Raw genomic sequence first — 25650 nt, 5'->3', positions numbered from 1 at the left:
CATACCTAATGGCAAGTTCTGCACCAGAGGCGTGTCGCAGTTTTATGCCCCTACCACGGGAATAACCGCCCGTGGCTCCCCACTCTACACTGAACACAACCGCCAGACTACTTTGGCTAACTCCGACCTACCCTCCCAAAGCCGGAGCAATCCGAGATCGCATGCAGCTTCAGGGGACTTGTGGTTGATTACACTGTGACACCCATAAGTCAGCGGTAACACGTCGGAGCGATATATCCATCCCGGCGAGCAGAGTCGGTCACCAGGACGTTTAAATCGCCCCGGGCCCCCTGGGGGGGCTCTACGTGACTGTACTTGACGTCTGGTCCGGGTTCGGCACCTAAACTTGCATATAGGGGCAGTATGAAGGGTCCACTATTGCTTCGTTGCTGGGCGCCCTGTCGGGCCACACAAGTTGGAAGTCGCGCTCGAAACCGTGGGACAGGACCACGGAGATAGGAAAGATCCCCGCTGGTGAGACGGGAGTTATAAGCCTAAGAACCTTAACCTAATAATGTATATAATGAACTAGAAGAGGAAGAATAATGTAGCCTCACCAGGCATTAACAAATCCCGTCGTGGTGGCGGACGTGGCGAAAACTAACAGCGGGGATGGAGAGGTGAATATGGCTATGATGATGTGGTGGGCGTTCCGCATGCAATGGTGGCCGGCGGAGAGAAATAGAGTGATCAAAAAGACGAGAGAGCGAAAAGGTTTGGTTGGTGATAACACGAAAAATGGCCGAAAAGAAGAGTACGAGGGCCACCATTGCACCCCCCGGTCACCAACTTGGAGGAACCCACCTCGACTGGTCGATCATGTAAGGGTAAATCATTTTGTAGAGTGTTCAGGCCTCAAATTTATGAAAGAAATAACTGGATCTGTGGATGTGAAGCCACAAACAAATAGTTCTGTTTCCCATGTTTGCTCTTTGGTAAAGAAAGTGATGCTAGTTGGGTTAAAACAGGAGTGTGTGATTTAAGTCACCTGACTCAAAAAGTTAAAAAACACGAAGAATCTGTGGTTCATAAGAATGCAACATTGGATCTGTCAATGCTTGGGAAAACAGATATCAGGGAACAACTCGACAATGCGTTCAGGAGAATATATTGAAAGACATAATGATGTGGTGAGAAAAAAATCAGTATGTGTTATCAAAAATTATCGATTGTGTCAAGTTTTGTGGTGAATTTGAATTACCACTGCGAGGACATGATGAAAAAACATCATCATCAAACCCGGGAATCTTTAGAGGTTTAATCAATTTCACATCTGCGTTAGACAGTGTCTTAAAAGACCATCTCACTACAGCAACTGTTTTCAAGGAAACATCAAAATCGATACAGAATGATCAGTTGAGTTGCATGCTTCAAGTGTGTCGTGAACAAATATTGGCCAAAATAGCTAATGCTGATTTTGTTTCTGTGATAGCAGACGAAACGTCAGATGTGTCATCAAAGTATCAACTGGTGGTGGTGATTCGCTGTGTTGCTGAATGGAAAACCAGTGGAAAGGTTTTGGACTTTCTCGAATCCATCTGGTCATGACGCTCTTTCCTTGGCGAACTGCATCAAGGACGTTCTTGCAGAGATTCTCAAAACTGATAAAGAGAAACTAATCTCCCAAAGCTATGATGGTGCAAATGTCATGAGTGGATGTAATGCTGGAGTTCAAACCCTAGTACAACAGGATTACCGTTACGCTTACTTCATTCACTGTTACGCCCACCAATTAAACTTGATCATGACTAAAGCTGCTAGTCAGAACACTCAGGTCCGCGTGTTTTTCGCCAACATTGGAGAAATACCCTCGTTCTTTGCCAGCTCACCTCAAAGGATCGCCATCCTTGATGAAATTGTCGGGAAAAGAGTTCCGCACAGTTCCAATACCAGATGGAATTTTAACTCGAGAACTGTCCAAGTGGCATATGAAAATAAAGACGCTATTCTGGAGTGCCTGGAGAAAATTGAAAACACAAGTAAACAAAATTTAACCATAAACCAAGCTCAAGGTTTGCGGTTGAAAATGGAACTTTCTTCTTTTAATTTTTGGTTGGAAATTTTCTACAGGATTATGCCTCATGTAGATATACTCTACAACCAAATACAAAAAAGCACAGCTGATTCATTAAAAATCAAGAATGCAATTTCTTCATTTGAAATAGAAGTAATGAAAATTCGACATAGCATCGATAACATTGCAGCTGAATATGAAGAGGGCAATAAGGCAAAGAGACATCGTGAAAACACCCACATCTCTCGCAACGTGGCAGCGAAAGAAGTTTGTGACGTGATTCTAAATCACGTACGATTGAGATCTTCATTTACAAATGACATGTTGGCAGCAAATCTTTTCGACTTGAAACACTTTCCAAATTATAACAAAATGTTCCCTGAGAAAACCTTGAAATCTGTAATAGAAACATATCCATTTCTTAAATTCTAGCAAATGAAATCTGAGTTGAAAGTGATCTACACGAGAAATGACTTCAGAAATGTGTCTGGTGTCATTGATCTTTTGCAATTCCTCTTCGAAAATAACGTGGTACAGTCATTCAGTGAAGTGTCGAAGCTCCTGAAAATAATAGCAACAGTACCTATGTCTACCTCAGAAGCAGAAAGATGTTTTTCTACATTAAAGCGGGTGAAAACGTTTCTTCGAAGTACGATGGAGGAAGAACGTCTAACGGCTTTAGCAATGCTATCCATTGAAAAATCCATGGTTACGGAATGTGTGGATTTCAACGAGAGAGTGATCAACATATTTTCAACAAAAAAGGAGAGAAGGGTGGATTTTCACTACAAACATTCAACAGCAACACCATCCTCTTCCGAATTACTGGGTTAGGTGAGTATTTGATTCTTACAGTTTGATTTTATGTTTATTTTTTCTGAGAACGAGTTCATGTACACGAAAACAGTAATGCTATAAATTAATGTCGTAACTTATTTATGAGTACCGACATTGAATATGTGAACCCCCAACATCAAATCTCACGAACCGCCACTGTAAATAGTACTTTAAAAGTATGTCATATGGTTATTGATTTCATAAAGGTTTGTAACTTATTTCACGACCTAAATACTTTTTGTTTTCGAACAAGCATTAGCTTTTTTAAATCTTAACAATAATGCAATGAAATGTTTCATAGTATAACTTTGCTCTATTTATGGCCATCTTAGTAACTAGATACATAAACTCTCACCAGCAAAACACTATACAATCCGCCACTGCTTCAGTTCTATCGCCTCCCACCCTACACGCAAGTTACCTGTGTGTTGCAGGATGCATTTCTTTGAATCTCCCCAGTGTATCGTTTTGAGTATGTATGTTGTAATAGGTAAGCTTACGAGTTTCAAGTGTAAAGGTAGAATTTTATTACTGTAAGTGTAATTTGTAAGATGTTTTGAAAAACATTTCAGCTTACTATAAATAGTTACAGCGGAAACCAATATCAGTGCTATGTTTGGGAAGAGTAAATTATTGTTGTTGGTTATGTGCACCGCAAGTACATTAGTTTCCATATTTCGCTTGTATAGAGAAAATAATAAGATTATTGCTCTGATGGCAGGTGAAGTCGGACATGCTTGAAAAATACATTGTGAAGGAAGAACATATGCAGCTCTTCAAGTACACAGAAGAGAACATGAAGAAAGCAATTTTAGCTGTAATGTAATGTTCCTATATTCTTAGAATTTTATTTCTATAAGAAAAATGTGAGGCACATTTTAATTCATACACACAATTGTTCAAAATTGCTTAAATGTTAGATGTCCTTAGATTCTGTATGTTTGTAATCATATTTTCAGTTTTCAACCAATAAAATTTATTTTAAAAAGTTTTTTTTTGTCGGACATCATGCTACCAAGTAAAAGAAAGTTCGTTTCCTGTATAAAAGTATGAGTGTCCGACTTCACCCAATATAGGTAGGTGATGTCGGACACTATACAGCACTTTTAAATGACTACAAGAATGTCATGTAAGTGAAGATTGAAAGTACTTATATTCTAAATTTATAAGTTCTAAATCAAAGTTTTACCTAAGCATTTAAATATAAACATATAAAACTGTCCGTCTTCACCTGCTTTATGGTACACAATTATTTAAATTGAAGTTTAAGTCACTAGGTATGCCCTTTTCCTTAAATTCTGTGCTTGGAAGAAGGCAAGGTTGGAGCATGTATGCGATATCATTGATGCATGTGTTCTCGAAAGGTTTCATCTGAAATAATAATCTATCTATCTAAAGGTAACTTTGGTAAGTGCAATTTATGTTTAATAGGGTAAACATTGGTAATTTCGTGGCAGTGGTTATTTCGTGATACTTTTTTCTTTGCTCTTTCGTCAACTAACCAATGGTGTTACGAGATTCAAATTTCCACCAAGGGATTGCATATGTTGTCTGGTTTCCAGAAACATACAGCTACGCTTTATGTGACTATTGTAGCTGCTTCAGTGAGCTTTTATGTTTGGAGAGAGCAAGTTAGCATCGACTTCTCAGGCATACAAATTTTGTGGATGTTTGTAATTACATTACAGGCTTATTACTAAAGGTAAGCATATGATATTTGGTACAATGATTTATTATATCTTAATGAAATTTTAGGAAATGTTTTTGGAATTTTAGATATAGCTGTAGTCGCCATATAGGCTTAGCTTTACTGATAGAAATCTTAGCTGTTTGAGGCGAAATTTTGTTGAGCATTAAGCGTTACATTTTATACTATTTTAAACATTGTATTACAATACGAATTTTAGAAATCTGAGGAAAAGATGTGATAACAAAAAAGAAAAGGGGGACGCAATGGGTTCAGTGTAGCTTCTGTTTTATTTGTTATCATGCTAAGTGCCAATGATAAGTGCTAGATGATTTACTTGCAAGAATTGTGACAGAAGATGAAACATGGCTCCACCATTTTGGACCGGACACAGAGGCAGACAATGGAGTGGCATCATCCAAATTCACCAAAGAAATATAAATTCAAAAGTGCACCTTCGGCAGGAAAAGTTATGGCTACTGTGTTTTTCGATTCAGAAGGACTTTTGCTTGTGGACATCATGCCACACGGAACCATCATTAATTCTGACGCGTATGTGGCAACTCTCAAGAAACTTCAAGCTCGACTGAGTCGTGTCCGACAACATCGGGAGAAGCAGGATGTTCTGCTATTGCACGACAACACACAGCCATATGTCAATCACAAGACCACAGACCAGATCAGAAAATTCGGATAGACAACACTGAAACATCCGCCTTACAGTCCTGAACTGGCACCGTATGATTACCATCTCTTTGGTAAACTGAAGGATCCATTCGCGGAACGAGGTTAGAAGATGACTCCCTTGTGCACGCTGCTAAAGAGTGGCTCAGACGTGTTGGTCCAGACTTTTACTGTGCTGGTCTACAGACCCTCGTTCCTAGGTTACGTAAGGCAGTTGAAAGGAATGGGGATTATGTGGAAAAGTGACATTTTGTTCCTAAAGGATGTATCTACATTCTGTGAAAATAGCAAAGCTGTAGGATAAAAATATAATATTTAAACAAATGTTATGCATTACTTTTGGAGTTACCCTAGTAATATAGGCTATAGTAAAGACCGTAATAAAAGTGTTCACCCTTTCAGGGCAAAGAAGGTCCCTTTTCGATTTCAATTTTTACTTTGATTTCATTCTTATTATGTGTTGATATGTAGTTCTATGTTTTCTTGCTATGAATATTAGCCGGAATTACTATTTGAAGTCTTGTAACAATAAACGAGAATTTCATTTGACTTTAATGAATTTTTCCACAATTCTTCTACCTCTCACGAAATTATCAATGTAATATCACGAAATTATCACGGTTATCACGAAATAACCAACCTTTTAGCTTAAGTTGTAAAAGTGGTTTTTGGCACTTGTTCAAGAACGTGTCCAATCTTTTATGTCTCCAGATTTGTACAGCAAATTATCGTCTTTTAGATGAAAAAATCGGAATAAGGATATATTTACACATTTGCATTTTAAATTAATTTTCATGAAATTATCACGAAATTACCAATGTTTACCCTACTACACTTTTGTATAATAGTTACAAAATTAATTCTGAACTGTAAAATATTTTAAACAGGAACACAGTGTATGCAAAATTAACACTAACCCAATCAAGGTACTGAAACTAATGAAAAAATGAAGTTGTATTTCACAAAATCACAGTCATTTTATTTCATCTTCTTGCCCATTTCAACTAGATGTTTGCACACGTTGTGCAAAGGCAGACCCATTACGTTAAAGTAGTCTCCTTCTATCTTTTCAATTAGACTGCCACCAAGGCCTTGGATGCCATATCCTCCAGCTTTATCTCTGAAAAGTTGATAAAAAATTATCATATCAGTAAACACTTATAATTTATACAATTTTAAAACCAGGAGTTTATGTTTCTCAAATTTAAGTTGTTACCACTTTTATTGTCATTTTCCAGTACTCCAGATATGGTCAACCAAAACCTTTCTGGAATTCTACTAGTTTGAGAGAGTGAAATAGCAGCACTTGGGGTGCAACATTAACTTTCCCAGTGGTGAGTGAGCGTGGTAACTAACAAGAATTGAATTGAGGAAATCCCAGCAAGAAAGTGCCAAGCCACATTTTTACACTTTTGATACAAGGAAAGTTGAATGTTTGATCAAATCCTCAAATCACAGAAAAAGTTAAATTTTGATTCTATATGTATAATGAGTTTCCTTGATATATTTTTAATTAAAATGTGAAATATATTGTGCATATTTTTTTTTTTTTATTATTTCATATTAAAAATTTATATTTATATGTATACTGTTCTATGGCTTGACATTATCTTGGCCAAAAGAATTACTAATTATATAGTGTGAAGTTTTACTGACATTAGAAATGTTATATTTTCAACTATTATTAACAATTTTTAAGACAAAGAAACTTTATATTAATTTCGTCACTTCATAAAAGACAAACAATAACCTAAAATATAGGATATTTCAGAAGTCACTTCAAACATTAAACCACTAAAAATATGATAATATTTCAGATAGGGAAAAAAAAACAAAAACATCACAGTGTTGGACAAACAACGGGGTTTACAAAATATTGGGAAGATGTCCGCCGTTCTCTTGTTCAATGTACAGCATTCTGTCTGCAACACCATGGACAGTATTTTGCAGATAATGTCTTGGAATATTGGCAATTTCTTGCAAGATGGCATCTTTCAGTTGCAGTAGAGTTGTTGTATGTGTCAGGAAAACTCGTTCTTTAAGGTAACCCCACTACTAAAAGTCGGCCGGATTGAAATCTGGAGATTGAAGAGGCCACATTGTGGAAAGTACCTACTGATGACTTTGGTCGGAAAAGGAACCTCAATCACGCGTGTTAACTCCACCATTAATTTTTTAGTAGGTTATTTTATTATGCTTTATCAACATATAAGGTTATTTAGTGTCTGAATGAAATGATGGTGATAATGCCGGTGAAATGAGTCCAGAGTCCAGCAACAAAAGTTACCCAGCATTTGTTCATATTGGGTTGAGGGAAAAACCCGGAAAAACCTAAACCAGGTAACTTGCCCTGACCGGGAATCGAACCTGGGCCACCTGGTCTTCCAGCCAGAAGCGCTAAACATTACTCCATAGGTGTGGACAATAATGGAATAAGACAGACTGCTACAGTAAACAGGGAGCACTACTACAGCATGTTACAGAACTTCGTCATCCCTAGACTGAGGAATCACGATATGGAAAACATAATCTTCATGCAAGATGGCGCTCCACCCCACATCTTTATCCCTGAAAAACAATTGTGTCGATTGTGTCATCAGTAGGCACTTTCCAACAATGTGGCCTCCGCGATCTCCAGATTTCAATCCGGCCGACTTTTGGTTGTGAGGTTACCATAAAGAATGAATTTTGCTGACACATCCAACAATCCTACTGCAACTGAAAGATGCTATCTCGCAAGAAATTGCCAATATTCTAAGATATTATCTGCAAAATACAGTGCATGGTGTCACAGACAGAATGCTGAACATTGAACAAGAGACCGGCGCACATCTTCCCAATGTTTTGTAAACCCCGTTGTTTGCCTAACACTGTGATGTGTTTGTTATTCCCTATCTCAAATATTATAAGTTATTTATAGCGGTTTAATGTTTTTGGTATATTGTTAGACCTGCTTACAAAACATGTGTTTATACAGACAACAATGAATGTTTGTATAGGTAATAATAAAATAATAAGTTGTTTACACAATCATTATTACAGTAAAATCCCTCGTATCCGACATCCAATACCAAAACAACAGCACTTTTGGCTAGGCCAAAAAAAAAGTCTTTCATGCGAAAGGGAGGAGTCGGATGAAGATGTGAGTGGTTTTCATGGATTGCACATGCCGCATATTGTTTACTCTTTATTGTCCGCGCAACTTACCTAGGCACTTGGGTTCCCTAGTGCTCTCTCCCTGCCCCTCTCTTGCCATGCCACCGCTACAAGCAACCTCGCTACATCCCACTACCCCGCTCTTTTAGCTGCCCAGATAAGTTGCGCAAACAGTACATTGTTCATGAGTGAAAACATAGACAGAAAACCCCATTATCCCTGGAATAGATCGGGTATTACTCAAGTTCACTAAAGATTAACGTCAGCAGATAAAAGGGAAGCGGTATTTCTTTCAGTAATTAACACTAGCCGTGGACATGAGTGTTTATAGCTGTGCACTATTGTCACGTTTTTTTCCTTCATTGTTAAACATAAGAATTGTATGTGCCTCTACTTATTGCTAAACAATAGAATAAGCATGTGCCTCTAATTAAACATATGGAGTGCTACTAGCAACTACGAACTCGTGGAGATATCTGATCAATTATATAGGTCTTTATGTACCGTAATTAAGACACAATCTGGCAACATGGAAATAACGCCACCTGGATCAAAAGCAGCTACTAAAGAATAACCGAATCTGATTGGCGATATTGACATGCTGATTGGCACGGCTCCACAAAGCAATCTTCCTCTATGTGGTTAGCAATCAAAGGGATGCCGAATGTTAACTTTTGGAGAGCGACGATAATAGCATCGGTAAGCTGTCACTTGGGCCTTGCAAACAATGCCCAGAAACGATATCTTTCAAATTACCACTTGAATCGCCCGTTTCGAAGGGGTGTTGGACGAGTCTAAATAGGAAAGTGTGAAATTCTCTGTTCCTACACCGAGTAAAAGTTTCAAGTGACAGATAATATATATAAACAAGACGACATTAGAGATATGTTAAAAAGGTTCAAATCATCTTCACGTTGACTACACTGCTCTTCACATGGCCGCTACTTAAAATTGTCATAAGATTATGTAAACATTTAGTATTTCTTACGTTATTATATATTACAATAATTATGAACTGATGAATGTACATTAGCATATTCAGTACTAAAAATAAACATTGTACGTATTTCAAAACTTTATTTTTAAATATCTAGGATAAACTGTCCTATTTTTGGCACCCCTCCAATAGTTGGCACCCCTTAATTAAAACTTTGATATTAAGGAAATGTAGTAATTCGCACACCTGTTTCTTACGAATTTCGTTAGCCAGTTACTTCGTTGTTGTTCTACAATTTAATTTAAAAATATCTTGCTCATTGTTTGATGGATATCGCTTGCAGATAGAAGTGTTGTGAAATATCTATTCTATTCTGGTGATTACTTAGCGATAAGTTAAGAGCAGAGAATTCTTTGTACATTAACAACTATTACTGTCATCGTTTTTTTAATTTTTTCCGGATAGTTGCATAACTTAGGCTTGGCCTCCTAAGGAGTATGATATATTGTGGATTGTGTAACTTGCGATTTTACGTGCGAGGATGGGGTGCCAATACATGGTGTGTCAAAACTCGCATTTTCCAGTGGTTGGCATGTAGTGCCAATAACCGGGTTTATGAGTGAAATAGTTGTTGTTAGATAAAATATTCTGAAATTAGTCTTCCATTTCTTATGGATGCTAATAATAGCTTTATTTTTAAAAAGCAACCTCTCTATCAAATAATTGGCACCGGTGCCAATTACTCGAAAACTTTGTGCCAACAACTGGTGTTAGGCCTATGTTTACCTACATTTTTTTCTATTCCCAGACTGAGTAGTAGGCCTACTGCTAGTTTCTAACCTGAAAATAAATGCGCACAGTGAACAACATGGTACCACACAAAAAGACATACAGTGAGGAGACTTTAAAGGAAGCACTGCGAGCTATAAAGCATGGTATGTCATTTAAAGCCGCAGCCATAAGATTTGGTGTACCTAGAGCTACTTTGCAATTTCGATTACGCAAAAAGTTTATGAAAATATCTCGTGGTCCAGCTCCTGTTCTTAACAGTGAAGAGGAAAGTACTCTCGTTAGGTGAGTTATCAATGCAACTGGGCCTACATAAATTTAATCATCGAGGTCTTTGATATTTTTGATCTGTGAAAATGTTTAATTAAAACATTCGGTTTTAGTTTCTGATCATTATTTCCTTCGGGCTAAATTTTTACAATTTAAAATAGGAAATTTTCAAAAATATATTTCTATATCATTCCTGTCTTTCTAGGTGGATCTTCGAATGTGCCCGTAAGGGATTTCCAAGACATAAAGAAAATCTTCAGACCAATGTGAAAAAATTTCTTCAAGAAAACGACTGTCCAAATCCTTTTAAGGACAATACTCCTGGTGACAAATGGTACAACTCCTTCTTAAAGAGGCATCCTGAAGTTTCCATCAGAACTCCTGAAGATATCACTGCGGCAAGTGTGTGCGTGAGTCAAGAATATATAAGAGGATGGTTCACTGCTGTGGAAGATGTTCTCAAGGAGCAAAATGTGTATTACATTCTGTCATATCCTGATCGTATCTTCAATGGAGATGAAACAAATTTCATGCTTTGTCCCAAAAATAACATTATTCTAGCCCCATCAGGCTCAAAAAATGTGTACGAAGTAGAAAGAGGTCACACAAAAGCTACATTAACTGTGATGTATTCCTTCTCAGCTGCTGGGAAAGTCTGTTCCCCAATGATAACATATCCCCTTCAGAGAATTTCCAATGATAGGCTATATCCAGCACTCTGCCTGAAAAATGGGTCATAGGCCGTAGTGATAATGGATGGATGAATCCTGATGCAATTGACTACACAAAGTGTTTGGGAAAAAGAAGTAAAGATACTAGGTCTGCAAATGAAAAGGAACATGAAGGAACTCAAATGCAGTCTCTTCCTTATGATGATTTCAATGGATTGTTGGCAATGAAAGAATTCAGAAATTTCAGAATATTCATAACCTTGTTGAAAATGAAGATCACGTGGAAGAATTCTTCGTTCTTTACAGACTATGGGAACATTATAAGATGAACAATAATGCACAGGACATGAATACTACATGTACAGAGATCAGCAGACCAACAGTAAATAGTCCTGAGGGCGACATTTGTGACAACAGGCCTCTAACAGTAAATAGTCCTGAGGACCAAGCTTATAACAGGACTCCTACCCTTGTCAATGACGAAATGAATCATGATCAGCAATTTGTAAATGAAAATGTTCCTCAGCTAAATTCTACCCCCCAACATCGAGGAGGAACAAATTGAGATTATAAATTAATCTGTTAATAAACGAACTCATACTAAAGAAAACATGTGTGACATATTATTGTGGTCTGAAACACCAAAACGGAAGGGAAAGAGGAAGATAGAGAGAGTGTCACATATACTAACATCTGGGAAATGGAGAGAACTGCATGACCAGAAGGAAAAACAAAAGGGAGATGCTTTGAAACAAAAAGAGAATCGTAAACTGGAAAGAGAAAAGGAAAAGCTTGAAAAAATTTCAGCAGAAACCAGACGAAAAATTTCAAAAGTGAACAAAAAATTAGAAAAGGATACCACAATATTAAAGAGCATACACACAGTAATCTCTCAGCCATCTACAAGCAGGCAAGAGGAAGGAAATATTGAGATATGTTTCAAATGCACAAGAACTGTTTCTACAACCAAGAAGGGCTAAGAATGCAACACATGCAAGAGACTTTACCATGGTCCATGCATACCGGATCATCACAGAAAACATATTCCAGACGATTCCGACGAAGATCTATTTATTTGCCATGAGTGTTTCACAATTAGACAGTAATGATGATTTTGGGGACAAGACACATTTTTCTGATTCAGAGTAGCTGAAACTTTATTTCATTAATAGCCTAACATTTTCAATTATTGAATTATTATTACATATCATATTATTATAATGTAATTTAGTAGAAATTTATCTAAGAAATGAGACTTAGAGATAAAAATGCAACCTTTTCACAGAGGATGCCAATAACTAGCAGAAAAGGTGACAAGTACTGGTAAAAGGGTGCCAATGACTGGCATATTTGATCCTAAATACTTAACAAGACATTGTTGCATTAATTGTGAAATAAAATATTATTTGAAGCTACCACTGTATTTGTCAATCTTTACTCTATTTATAACAGATTTTCTAAGTTTCAGTAAACACTATTTTCATAGAAATTAAAGATTTCCTCTTCCAATGTCCTTAAGGTGCCAATAACTGGGTGGTTTACCCTATATGAAAATTACTAAATTTCAACATGGAAAAAATGTTTGTGCAGTACAGTATGCCTTTACATAACCTATAAACATATTTTCCAATTATCTGGCAAAATCAGTTATCTGGCACTGGCGAAAGAAGAAATGTGAGCACCTAGAAGACACAGAAAGACTGGAAAGAACAGATATAATGTTTATTGTTTGCATTGCACTAGGAAATATAATTTTCAATATGTGTTCATGAAAGTACAAATTATTTGACTCGTGTTATTTTTTTATGTTTTGAGTTTCTTTCATAAAAATAGTGTTTCTAATTGAGGATGTGAGCATTATTAATCTTCTAAACATAAATCAGAGGATTTTGGTAAAGGAAGTTACGTGTGTATCTGAGAAATACTGTGCAAGCATTTGTGTCTGGCTGGAGGCGCAAGCAACGCAAACCACATATGATCTTTTCTTGCTTATCAAAATCACTATTCACGGAAAGACAAACCTGGAAGAAAATACCTAAATCCTGACAACATTCGTAAAATGTATGATTTGTATGTAGAAGAATGTCAACAGCAAACAAACATTTTATTATATTCTCAGTTCAAAATTTAATTTGCAATTCAAGCCTTCATATATGGATACTTGCCAAGTTTGTTATGAGTTAGAAATTAAAATTTAAAATGAATGCAATGAAACAAATAGAAAGACCCTTATGCTAGAAAAAGATGTATATTTAATAAACACTGAGCAAGCTAGAGGTCTGGTGAGAATAGTTCAAGAAAATGGATGTAATGAAATGTAATTCTATTTGCAGAAGGCTTTGCCATTTCCTACATTGATGACATCCACAGCATACTACAAAAGAAATATGTAGGTCTATGTACGAGTATATAACTTCGGCATTCATTCTTTCAATCAATCAGCAGCATTTATGTACATGTGGGATGAGCCAGAAGGGGGCAGAGGATCTCAAGAAATAGCCAGCTATATTACAAGGCATTTGAAAAAGTATGCATGAAACCACAAACACATTATTCTTTATTCAGATGCATGTTCTGAGGAGAACCAGAATGTTAAGATGAATCTTACATTGCTAAAGCTAGTTAATGAAACAGAAAATATGCAGGTGGAGATAACTGATCACTAAGGAGCGGATTCCTATGTAATTAAATATTTTTCTTGCGTGTGATAAAACACAATTAACAAATATATTATTTTAATGTACCGAAGTACATATGATATTTCCATGCAGATATTCTGCATCATCATATGATGAAAGAGTAATGGAATGGAGAAAAATTCCCTCCGGCGCCGGGATATGATATGCATAAATCACTTCGTGATTTAAGACGGCGCTTATTCCGTCGGATCCCAGCCAACTAGTCACTCATAACGAGTGCACCTCGGCACATGTGTGGACTTCAGTCCTACGTTCATAGACATCTATGACATAGTGCAGAGGGCGGCCACTAGAGGGAATCCAAGAGTTGGAACTTAATCTGAGACGATTCTGTCCGGCACCGGGGTGGGTATCCGGTGTGGCTTAGTGGATAAAGCATCAGCACATAGAGCTGAAAACCCGGGTTCAAATCCTGGTGCCGAGGGAATTTTTCTCCGTTCCATTACTCTTTCATCGTACAATTAACAAAGTTACAAATTCCGAATGTCAAGTTTCAACTTTAAAACCCGAATTTTATTTCACATAAAAACATATATTTTCATAAAAAAATTATGTAAATACATATTTTCAGGAAATCTATTATAAACACATAAATCTTGGAGTTTTTTTACTTAAATAATATTTTTACAAGAACTTTTAAATATTTTAAAACTAAATCAATTATATCGCTCAGAAATACGTTTTCTCTTTTAAGAATTCTTGGTTGCTTCGTGTTTCTATGGGCTGTGTGGTGTATCAGTGATCCATTTTTGTAATAGTATCGCCTCAGGTTCTGAGAACTGCTAGGTAGCATATCAAGTATTATTATATGAGAATAAATTAACATGGACAAGGAGGAGAGATTTTGCAACACATAATTAGGAATGTTTATTGTTGCTGAAGATGATTTCATTCCCGCTTTGTTTGTGAAACACAACGGATAAGAGCTCTGGTATAAACATGATTTAATTTAAACAAATCTCTCGCCTCTCGCTCATGCCTATGTTGTGATTCCCCGTTATCGGACCATAAGCATAAGCTGCGTAGTGTAGACGTGGTGGCATCGCTATAGGAAGCTTTCCTCCGACATTGTCAGTCAGTAGCCAGAAACATGTTTTTACCTTAAGACGTGTGTATATTAGCCTCTTAAGATGCCTAAAATCAAATCGAGTTTAAGATCGTGTCTACAGCAATATGTAGATGAATTTAAAAACATTTTTACTACCGACGGAAAAGTGTTATTTTGCCAACCATGTGGTAAATCAGTAAGTGCAGATCAGAGCTCTCAGGTAACGCAACATTGTCTGGATATAAAAAAAATGTGTAAAGTTGCTCAAGTATTGGAGGGTGTGCCTGTAGGTGAAATTGATAGTGTAGGTGTTTGTGACATTCCTCTCTTTAAATATGCTCGTCTGACGTCCTGTGATGTGGAAAGATCGTTTTCACAGTATAAGTCGTTGTTCAGAGATAATGGGCATGCATTTGTGATAGATAATTTGGAAATGACCTTTGTTGTTCACTGCAATTCTCGGACAACTATTAGCAACTGATACTCCAGTGTGATTGGTGAGTACCTAGTAATATTTTTTTTTTTCAAGCTAAGTAAGGTATTTTGTCATATTTAAAAAAAATATTTTTTTTTTATTTTAGCAAATATTTTCGTACTTTTTAGCACATAAAAAATAAATATATTTAAATTTTTTAGCACATAAAAATCCGCTCCCTACTGATCACAAATTTATGGCGTCCGGCCATTCAATCTTATATAATAATGCTGACTTCAGTGTAATAGCAAAAGCTGCAAGTAAGGCACAGTGTATCTGTGGCCCTGTTCAATATTGTAAAATCCGCAAAATGGAAAGAACCAAAATTTGAAGTAGTCATAATGAAAAGAGACAATTTTGTTGATACAAACTCATTAGAACAGACAACTACGAACAGAAAATAAACTATAGATGGTCATGAAGTACACTGTTGAATATTCGATGGATGAGATATGAAAGAGCATGCCTTTAACAATGAGGTTTAAAGAATCCCTAAGTGAACTAGTGGAATTCAGTGAGGTAAACTTTATGACGAAGAGAAAGAAATACTTAAACTAAACTCACTGGCAAATATTCCTCAGGAACTACTTTACAAGATTCGGAAGTCCATTACCTATGAAAATAAGGATATGTTCGATTTACTGAAGTTCATCCTACTATTTCATTATGCCTACTACACAAATCTTAAAACTGCACAAACTGCTACAAGAGAAAGATCACAAAACAACCAGCAAGACTTGCATGAATAGGATGATTCAACAAGTGGTGATGAAATTGTGTTTGTGTGAAGAAAGTTCATCATTACAATAAACAAATAGAAATAAAACAAAAATTGAAGAGAATACATAACCATTTACCAGCCAATGTTCCCATATGGGAACAGTATTTTTAAATATTTTTTTAATTATTTAAATGTAATTGTTGATTTGAAATAAAATTGTATTATGTTAACAAACAACTGAACTTTATTTGTGCATTCTTGTTTCACACTTTACTTGACTCATGTGCCGAAAAAATATTTTAAATATACTTGTTTTCGCATAAATCACATTTATCAATAAATTATTAAATAAATCAAACTCGAACATGTTTTCAATGAGTTTTAATACTTTTGTACTAATTACAAGCACCTAACAATCTCGGTATGGAATATGGAAAATGGAAAATAACGGTAATATATTCATACAAATCTCAGTCATTGTTGTAAGTGAAAGTGCCGCAAGTGATCAGCATATCACTAGCATTCATGTTTACCAGTACATGACATGACTTCGAAAAAATTTCTTGCAGAAGCTATTGATTACATTCATCAGCTAGATAATGAAAATCTTGTAAGTGATAATGAAGAAATTGTAATATCACAGACGAAGAAAATATTCAAGATAATGTTCTGGAGAAAGTAGTTCCTGCAGATGTTTGTGGCGAGATTGTGGTAACTGCTAATCAAAAGGAAAAGGAAGAAACTAGTTGTCCCAGCACTTCCAAAGAAGCCATAATAAGTAACCCCGTCTGGAAGAAGACTGCCATTTTTAGTGAGAAGATTGAAGAAAGTAGAGTGAGAAGATTCTCGCGGACCAGCATCCAGAACTAATAACTTTAGAACCCATAGACTTGTTCTATAAGATGCTTCCAGGAACTTATCTTGATCATCTTGCTACAATGACTCAGATGTATGCAGCTCAGAAGGGAGCACAATTCATAACCAACAAGGAAGATCGCTCAATTTTTCGGTTTACTTCTAAGTGGATATCATTCCGTTCCTGCAAAAGACCTATACTGGAGCACAGCAGATGATGTTTCAGTTCAAATTGTGCCAACTGTTATGAGCAGACAGAAGTTCAGAGATATGAAAAAGTTTTTTCAACTAACGGACAATACTGGACTGAAGGTAGGAGATAAGCTTGGTAAAGTTACGCCAATGATGAATTAGGAAAGAATCTCCAACAGTTCGGGACATTCCACAATAAACTGAGTATTGATGAATCCATGGTTCCATATTATGGGCATTATTCTTACAAAATGTTTATAAAAGGTAAACCCATACATTTTGGATTCAAAATCTGAATGTTGTGTTCCAGTAGCGGGTATCCTTATGCTATGGAAATCTACTCAGGCAAGAAGAATTCTGAAAATCAAGGACCATTAGGAACCCATATGGTCACCGGATTACTGTCAGTTGTACGTGATCCGATTTAGGTAGAAATATACTTCGACAACTTTTTCACATATAATTTGCTGAAAGAATTGAAGGATATGAAAATCGAAGCTACAGGAACTCTACGTGAAGGGAGGACTGGCCACTGCTCACTTACATCATCTCAGACACTGAAGAAGTCAGAGAGGGGAACTTTTGATTACCGATGTGATGGCGATGTGTACATATGTAGATGGAGTAACAATGACGTTGTCACTCTAGCATCTAATCACCAAAAATATCTTACAATAGGTACTGCAAAACGGTACTCAAGGCAAAACAAAAAGAAAATAGTTATCCCTGAATCTAGAATAGTTACGCAACTACAATTATGGAATGGGTTGTGTCGATATACTTGATAGGCTTCTATCCAGATACAGACTTCAGCTCCAAAGTATGAAGTGGTGGTGGAATCTTTACGCAAATGTAGTAAACATGACTGTTGTAGGAGCTTGGCAACTTCATCTGGAACTTCATGGGAAAATTTCAAAAGAACACTAGAGTTTCAGAGGGAAGTGACTCTTGCCTTGCTTAGATCTCAGCCTAGGTTAGGATCAAGACCAGAGCCAAGGGTGCAGCCTCCCACATACATAAAGAAAAGTGACGGACATTACCTGGTAGAATCCAAACAGGGAAGGTGTGTGCAATGCAAAATTAATGCACGTCTTCAGTGTCGGGAATGTTGCATTTGGGCAATTCCATGAAAATGTAAACATAAGTTGCAAAAAATAAATTTCACTGAGGGAAGTTTATTTCTGTTTTGTTTCATTATTGATTTATTGCAGCACTGTATTTTTTCCCTCCAATCTGTGATTTGAATATGCAGCTACTTTGTTAAAAGCAACCTTATTTTTGCAATAAATGACCAATTTTGTACATTTAAAATTGAAGTGTTAGGACTCCTTTTCATGGTGCTACAACTATTTTATTTTTTATTTAATATTTTCCCTTTTGATTATATGCTTTTAAACGTAATCTCTCATATGTAACATGAGTTACCAAATTTCCATACTTTTAGAATTCTGCCCTTTTTAACAAGAAGAAAAGGTTCATACTTCATATTGTGCTTACTGATTATGTGATTAATTGAAACATGTCACAAAAATTCTGGCAAGAAGCATGAACAATGTAACATGATTATTAAATCTAACGTGAGTTACCAACAATACCGTAAAAACACATATTGCGTCTATAGTAGTCAGTCTGTCACAAATCTATTAATGTCTATAAAATACAATAAAATGTTTATAAATTGGTTAAAATGTAGCAAGTTCAGAAGATAACTTAGGTAATTTTGGTCACTTTCATTATGACTTTGTTTTGTGATCTTTTTTCCAGATGCCTTTGGCAGCAGCTGAAAAAATGAGAAGAAGAAGACAGAAGTTGAAAGAAGAAGGAAACTATGAAGATAAGAAAAAGCATAGAGAAATTGTGAAAAATAGCAGGAAAAAAACAGCAAGAAAAAGAGCAGAGATTGCCAAAAAATGTCCAGAACAAAGTTCACAATGAAAGGAAAGCTAGTATCAGAGAAAGAGTTGCTAAATATAGAAGGCTTAAACAAGAAAGGGAACAAAATCACATGACTCCCAAAGAAATGGCAGAAGAACATACACCACCATTTACGTCATTTTCAAGTTTAGGAAAAGCTACAGCAAGATTGAGGCGAGCACTACCTAACTCTCTAAGAAAGAAATGTGCAGTCATTAGAAAGTTATATGCAGACAATTTTGAACCGATTAAAGATAAACAAAGTAGGCCTACTATGTCTGCTCTCAGCCCCATCATTGTAAAAGCTGTCAGTGAATTTTATTTGAGGGATGATATAAGTTGACAAGCTCCAGGGAGAAAATATGTTGTATCTGTCAAAAACGAAGAAGGGAAAGTCAAGTTCCAAATTCGACATTTAATGTTTCCAATAAGAGAAGCACATGCAATATTTTGTAATGAGAATGGACCAATTGTTGGCAAAAGAAAGTTTGCTGAACTTCGCCCAAAACATGTAATGTTAAGTAACAAACTTCCCCATAATGTGTGTCTTTGTAGGTACCATGAAAATTTCATTGGTGCAATAAATTCTTTTCATAAGTTAATGCCAAAATTTTCTGAATATACAGCCAGTTTGCCTGAATTTTTTCTGTGCAATAATGCTGGATGGGAAAATGTGAATATATAAAAGTTTAATGAACACAGTATTGCAGGAAAATTGTAAAGACAAAACAGTAGAAGCATCATGGTTTGTGTGAAAAGAATGTGATGGTAGACTTGCCAAGGCACAGGAAGAAGGAAGTATTCAAGAGCTGATTGAATATATTTGTGCTACTGGGCCCCAGTTTCTGGAGCACTGCTACATCAAAAGGGAACAGGCAAACACTTACCAGGAAGAGAAAACTACTGTCTTATCTCAACATGATATGGCTTTAATTCAAGTGGATTTTTTTGAGAATTACACATGCATGATGCAGGATACATTCAAAGTGCACATTGGCAACAGAATCAGATTAATCTTTTCACTGCTGCCATTTGGCATTCAGAGGATATTCATTTGTATGTCCTAGTATCAGACAATATCGATCACACTAAAAATACTGTTGTTACTTATACAGATCGTTTACTTGAACAATTGGTAAAATCTTTTCAAGAGATGCACATATCTGATGGTCCAACTTCTCAATTAAAAAATAAATACATTGCTGAATCCATCAAAATTCTGGAAAAGAAACATGGCAAAAAGATCATATGGAATTACTTTGTCACATTGCATGGCAAGGGACTTGTTGACGGAATTGAAGGTTCCATAAAGCGACAAGTATGGGAAGCAGTAAAGAGAAGAAAATGTTTAGTCTCTAATGCATCAGAGTCTGTACAAGCCACAAATCCATTGTCTAAAATAAATGTAATAGAAGTTACTGATGAAGAGATTTCTCAGCAAAACAAATGCTTGCATTTAACATCGGTAATTAAGAATCCCAAAACATTAGTGGGTATTGCAAACATGCACTGTATAAACATTGTAGATGACAATATCATTGGATATATCACAACTAAACAGTTTCTACAGGCAAAAGATAGCCCTGACAAGGATGAGGAAGAAGTAGGAATTAAGGAAAAAATTAAAGTTGATGACTGGGTAGAAGTTCAGTATGATGGAATTGGATCTGCAGGAATTGTAACTGAAATAGCTGATGAGGACTAAAAAGTTAAGAGAGATGATAAATTCTGGAAGTGGCCTGAAGTCAAAGATGAGATATCTTATACAAAGGAACATGTATTAAAAGTGATAAATCCACCATTGTTAATGCTCGAGGACATTTCAAATTTTAGAGAACTGTGTAACATGAGTTACTGCAAATTTTGTTTATTTTTTGACAGTCATTTTTGATATGAGGCGCGTCCATAAAATAACATTCCCACTTGTCCCACAGCTAGCAAACCATATGTTGCGCGAAGTGCCTGTGTGTATGTGATAGAGTAATGTCCCGGCATGGTGCATGCGCTAGCGGAACTTCCTGAGTGCTCTTAGTAGCTTTGTTGCATTGGTTGAAGATGGACACTCCTATTACAGCTCCTGCCACGTGTGAAGTGCGATCAGTGATAAAGTTTTTGAATGCACAGGGCATAGCGCCAATTGATATTGATCATCAGCTGTGCCAGGTCTATGGGCCTAACATCATGAGCAAGCAGATGGTGCATTGCTCCACAGGATCGTCTGTGATGATGTTTGGCCTCCCACTGCGTTCCTTGTCATGCACATTTTGGCATCCTGCTGAAAATTGTCTACAGCAGCAACGCACCATCTGCTTGCTCATGACTTTAGGCCCATAGATCTGACACAGCTGACGATCAATTTCAATCGGCGCTATGCCCTGTGTATTCAAAAACTTTATCACTGATCGCACTTCACACTCGGCAGGAGCTGTAATAGGAGCGTCCATCTTCAACCAATACAACGAAGCTACTGAGAGCACTCGGGAAGTTCTGCTAGCGTATGTACCATGCCAGGACATTACTCTATCACATACACATAGTCGCTTCACGCAACATATGATTTGCTAGCTGTGGGACGAGTGGGAAAGTTACTTTATGGCCGCGCCTCGTAAATTAAATTTTGACGTTTTCTCCTTGCATACTGACTTTGTGTTCATTATACTGTTAGAAGTCATATTTATTCTATGCTTAACTGAGCAGAAATTTGTCAAATTGAAGAGTGTATTGAACGTGTTGTTCCAGAATTGTAACGTGAGTTACCGATCTATTATAATTATTATATCAATGTACTGAATATTTTAACTAAAGGAACATATATTCAGAGTGATAAATCCACCAACCATTGTTAATGCTCGAGGACATTTCAAATTTTAGTTGACTGTGCAACGTGAGTTACAAACAAGTAACATGAGTTACCACAAATTTTGTTTCTTTTTTGACAGTCATTTTTTGCTAAATTAAATTTTGATGTTTTCTCCTTGTACGCATATACTGACCTTGTGTTCATAATACTGTTAAAAGTCATGTTTATTCTATGCTTAACAGAGCAGAAATTTGCCAAATTGAAGATTGTATGGAAAGTGTTGTCCAAGAATTGTAACGTGAGTTACCGATCTGTTATAATTATTTTTGTATCTGTGTGCTAAATATTTAACTTTCATATTGTTTAAGAATGTTTGACTTTTTAATTATTACTGTTAAATTGTAACATGAGTTACCATGGAATGACCCCTTTGCATTGTTTTCCAGTGTTTCATGAACTTTTGTAAATAATTACATTTTGAAACAGGCTGCAAAAGGGTATCTGTCGGATACAGGGGGGAGAGCCATTAATCCTTCCCATTGAAGGCTTTAAGGAACCAACCTGGACAAATACCCTATGTCCCATCCCTACCTTCCCGTGCTGCAACTGTTAGTAAGGATAATTTTACGAGCTGAACTAAAGGGAGGGGCTACTCATCCATTAGCACTGGTCAGCTTGATGAGTTAATGACTGAATTTGGTATAATTTTCCTCTATCCAATACCTAATTCCCTCTTTACCCTTTCCTATCCAGTCCTCTGACTGAACTCTTACTTTCTTCGACCCCGACGGCATTAGAGCATTCGAGGCCTAGGGGTTCATTTCCCTTTCCTTCCTCCTCTTTCTACTTTTCTGTTCCTAGTGCTGACCTGCTATGGCACTAAAATCGTCCTCCAGTGGCTTAAGGAGGGAAAGCTGGTGATCAACAAGATCTCCCAGCTAGGTCCAATGGACCCGTCGACCAACAGCAGGTGTGGTCCTCGAGACATTCTGGGGGTTGTGTGTGAATGAAGTAGCCACCAAAACGTTAAAATATGGTGTTCACTTAAATCAGCTACAACTTGCCATTTAACTCCAATATGAAATGATTACCATTAAGGTAAAATTATCCGGAGGTAAAAGTCCCCCAATCGGATCTCCGGGCGGGGACTACTTAATGGTACAGAATCAACTAAACATCTTACAATGGAATGCTGGCAGTATAATCAGTCCCCTAACTGCCCATTGTGCAACTCAAACCAAGAAATGGATTCGGAACACCTCAAAATCTATGCTTCAGTGGCTGACCATGATAATATCTTTGAAAAATATTGGAGTGCAAGAGGTCAAATGACTTTATTGTCAAACGCCTGGCATTAGAAAACAACAACAACATATTTTGAAATAAAGTAATTTACCAATTTGTTGTATTTTTTTTCAGCTTGATGTATGTTCTTTTTTTAAGAAATAAATTAGTTAATTGTATGTAATTGTACTATTATACAGATAGAATAAAGTTAAAAAATAAAAAAATACAATGTTACCTGCCAATGTTCTCATTGGGAACATCAAAATAAAGTGTGAATTTATAAAAAAAATAAAATAAAACATCACTATACCATCTTCAGCTGACTGGTGTTTAGGTATATGAAATGAGAAAAATAAATAAAATTCATCTGCAAATGAATTCGGCTGATAAACAGTTAATTATGGTAAGAAATAGAAGAAGCAGGTATATATAAAATCGAAAGTGAAAATTATTCAGTGCATAGTGAACAATGACCAGTAATTTTAAAATAAGTTGTAAAAAATTTTTAGGTTAATGAAAAGTTCAATGTAGAGTTGTATTATAGATTAAACTTGCATTCCTCATTTTTAATAGTAAAAAAATCAATGTTCATTTTTTATCTATACATTCATTTAACTTCATATCAGTCCACTTCATATCAGCGCGTCTGGCCGTGAAACCAGGTGGCCCGGGTTCGAATCCCGGTCGGGGCAAGTTACCTGGTTGAGGTTTTTTTCAGGGTTTTCCCTCAACTCAATACGAGCAAATGCTAGGTAACTTTCGGTGCTGGACCCTGGACTCATTTCACCGGCATTATCACCATCTCATTCAGACGCTAAATAACCTGAGATGTTGATACAGCATCATAAAATAACCCAATAACTTCATATCGATTTTCTTCAAAAGAGTAGAATGTCGATCTGGTCCACTTTTGTGGACATTGTTTCGACTAACAATGTATAGATCTGGTTAGTTTCCAATGCATAGTGACATCAAAATGGAAAAATATGATAATGAAAGGAAAGAAATCAGTTTTAGGTACCTGCTGTACTTCAAGCCATTTTGCCATCAATATCAGTAAATTTTTATTCCTAAAAGTGTATATTTTCTGATCATCACCTTTATGATAATGAACAGTATGATACTTAAAATACTTACAAGGGTTCTCCAGTTTTTACATATGCTTTTATAATTTCCTCTGACATTGGAGTCATGAAAACATTAGTACTTTCACTGAACTTCATTAGGCAGGTACCAGAGCGAAGAATGACACCAGTGAACACCGTATGTACACGACCACTTAACCTGTCAAATAGAAGTAACATGTGAAGTATACGTTCAAAGTTATTTTACAAAGTTTATGTATGTATCAATATTATTAGGATGGAAGTCAAACATAGGTAGCAGAAAAAAAAATGCAAGTAAATAAAATAAATCCAACAAAGTTTCATGATACCAAGAAATTAATGAAAAACAGATAACGAAATTAGAAACTTCAAATTATAATGTTTACAGTATAGTGAAATTTTGACTGCTCTTGGTAATGACAAACCTCCTGTTGGAATTTTTTGTAATCTTAGCACAGCCTTTGTCTGTATAAATCATAACTTCTTCCTTGTTAAACTTGAAAGATATGGTATTTGTGATATAATACTAAAATGGTTTGCTTCTTATCATGACAACAGGCAACAATATATTAAAATATGTAAAACAAATAAATGCACTAACAGATACATATCCAAGAAAGTACATAATGACATCAGTAATCCTCAGGACTGTTTTGGGCCCAGTATTGTTCATTTTATGTCAACAATTTACCCATGTACAGAAATGTGTATGCATGCTGATGATACAGTAAAATTCTTCGTATCCAGCACCCAAATAACCAGCAATACCAAAACAACAGCACTTTTGGCTAGGCCAAAAAAAAAAGTCATTCATGCGAAAGGGAAAAAGTCGGGATGAAGATGTGAGTGGTTTTTGTGGATCATACATGCAGCATATTGTGTTTACTATTTACACTGTTCACGTGTGAAAACATAGACAGAAAACCCCGTTATGTCCCTGGAGTAGATCGGGTAGCATCAATATGTCACTTGGGCCTTGCACAGAGATGATATCTTTAAATTTACCACTTGAACTCGCACGTTTCGAAGGGATGTTGGATGAGTCTAAATAGAAAAGTGTGAAATTCTCTGAATAATTTCGAAGGAAAAATTGTTCCGGGGCCGGGTATCGAACCCGGGACCTTTGGTTAAACGTACCAATGCTCTACCAACTGAGCTAACCGGGAACTCTACCCGACACTAATCCAATTTTTCCCTCTATATCCACAGACCTCAAAGTGGGCTGACAACCGCCAAGCAACCAACATTGAGTGCACACTAACTCTGTGTGACTTAAATTGTGGTTTTCTGTTAACGAACAGTGACGTGTGTTATGCAAATCAAGCTTTCAAGTATGTAAAGTTGATATGAATAATTTCGAAGGAAAAATTGTTCCGGGGCCGGGTATCGAACCCGGGACCTTTGGTTAAACGTACCAATGCTCTACCAATTGAGCTACCCGGGAACTCTACCCGACACCGATCCAATTTTTCCCTCTATATCCACAGACCTCAAAGTGGGCTGACAAC

At 36.4% G+C, this 25650-nt stretch overlaps 1 protein-coding gene across 4 annotated transcripts in view; it reads right to left on the bottom strand.

Annotated features, from left to right (window-relative positions):
* LOC138690979 (probable bifunctional dTTP/UTP pyrophosphatase/methyltransferase protein) overlaps positions 1-25650 on the bottom strand; it is a 74903-nt gene that overhangs the window by 26812 nt on the left and 22441 nt on the right. For 2 of the 4 annotated variants that reach the window (XM_069812592.1, XM_069812593.1), the window contains exons 4-5: positions 24174-24320; positions 6140-6342 (exon numbers count right to left, since the gene is read on the bottom strand). In XM_069812592.1, the coding sequence (XP_069668693.1) occupies positions 6201-6342; positions 24174-24320 (289 nt within the window). In that variant the 3' untranslated portion in view covers positions 6140-6200. Of the gene's footprint in view, positions 1-6139; positions 6343-24173; positions 24321-25650 lie in introns of those variants that run through there. The other 2 variants (XM_069812595.1, XM_069812594.1) reach the window with 1 other exon arrangement.

This window comes from Periplaneta americana, chromosome 16, assembly GCF_040183065.1.
Source record: "Periplaneta americana isolate PAMFEO1 chromosome 16, P.americana_PAMFEO1_priV1, whole genome shotgun sequence".
NCBI lineage: Eukaryota > Metazoa > Arthropoda > Insecta > Blattodea > Blattidae > Periplaneta > Periplaneta americana.
This window is presented reverse-complemented; position numbering and strand designations above follow the sequence as displayed.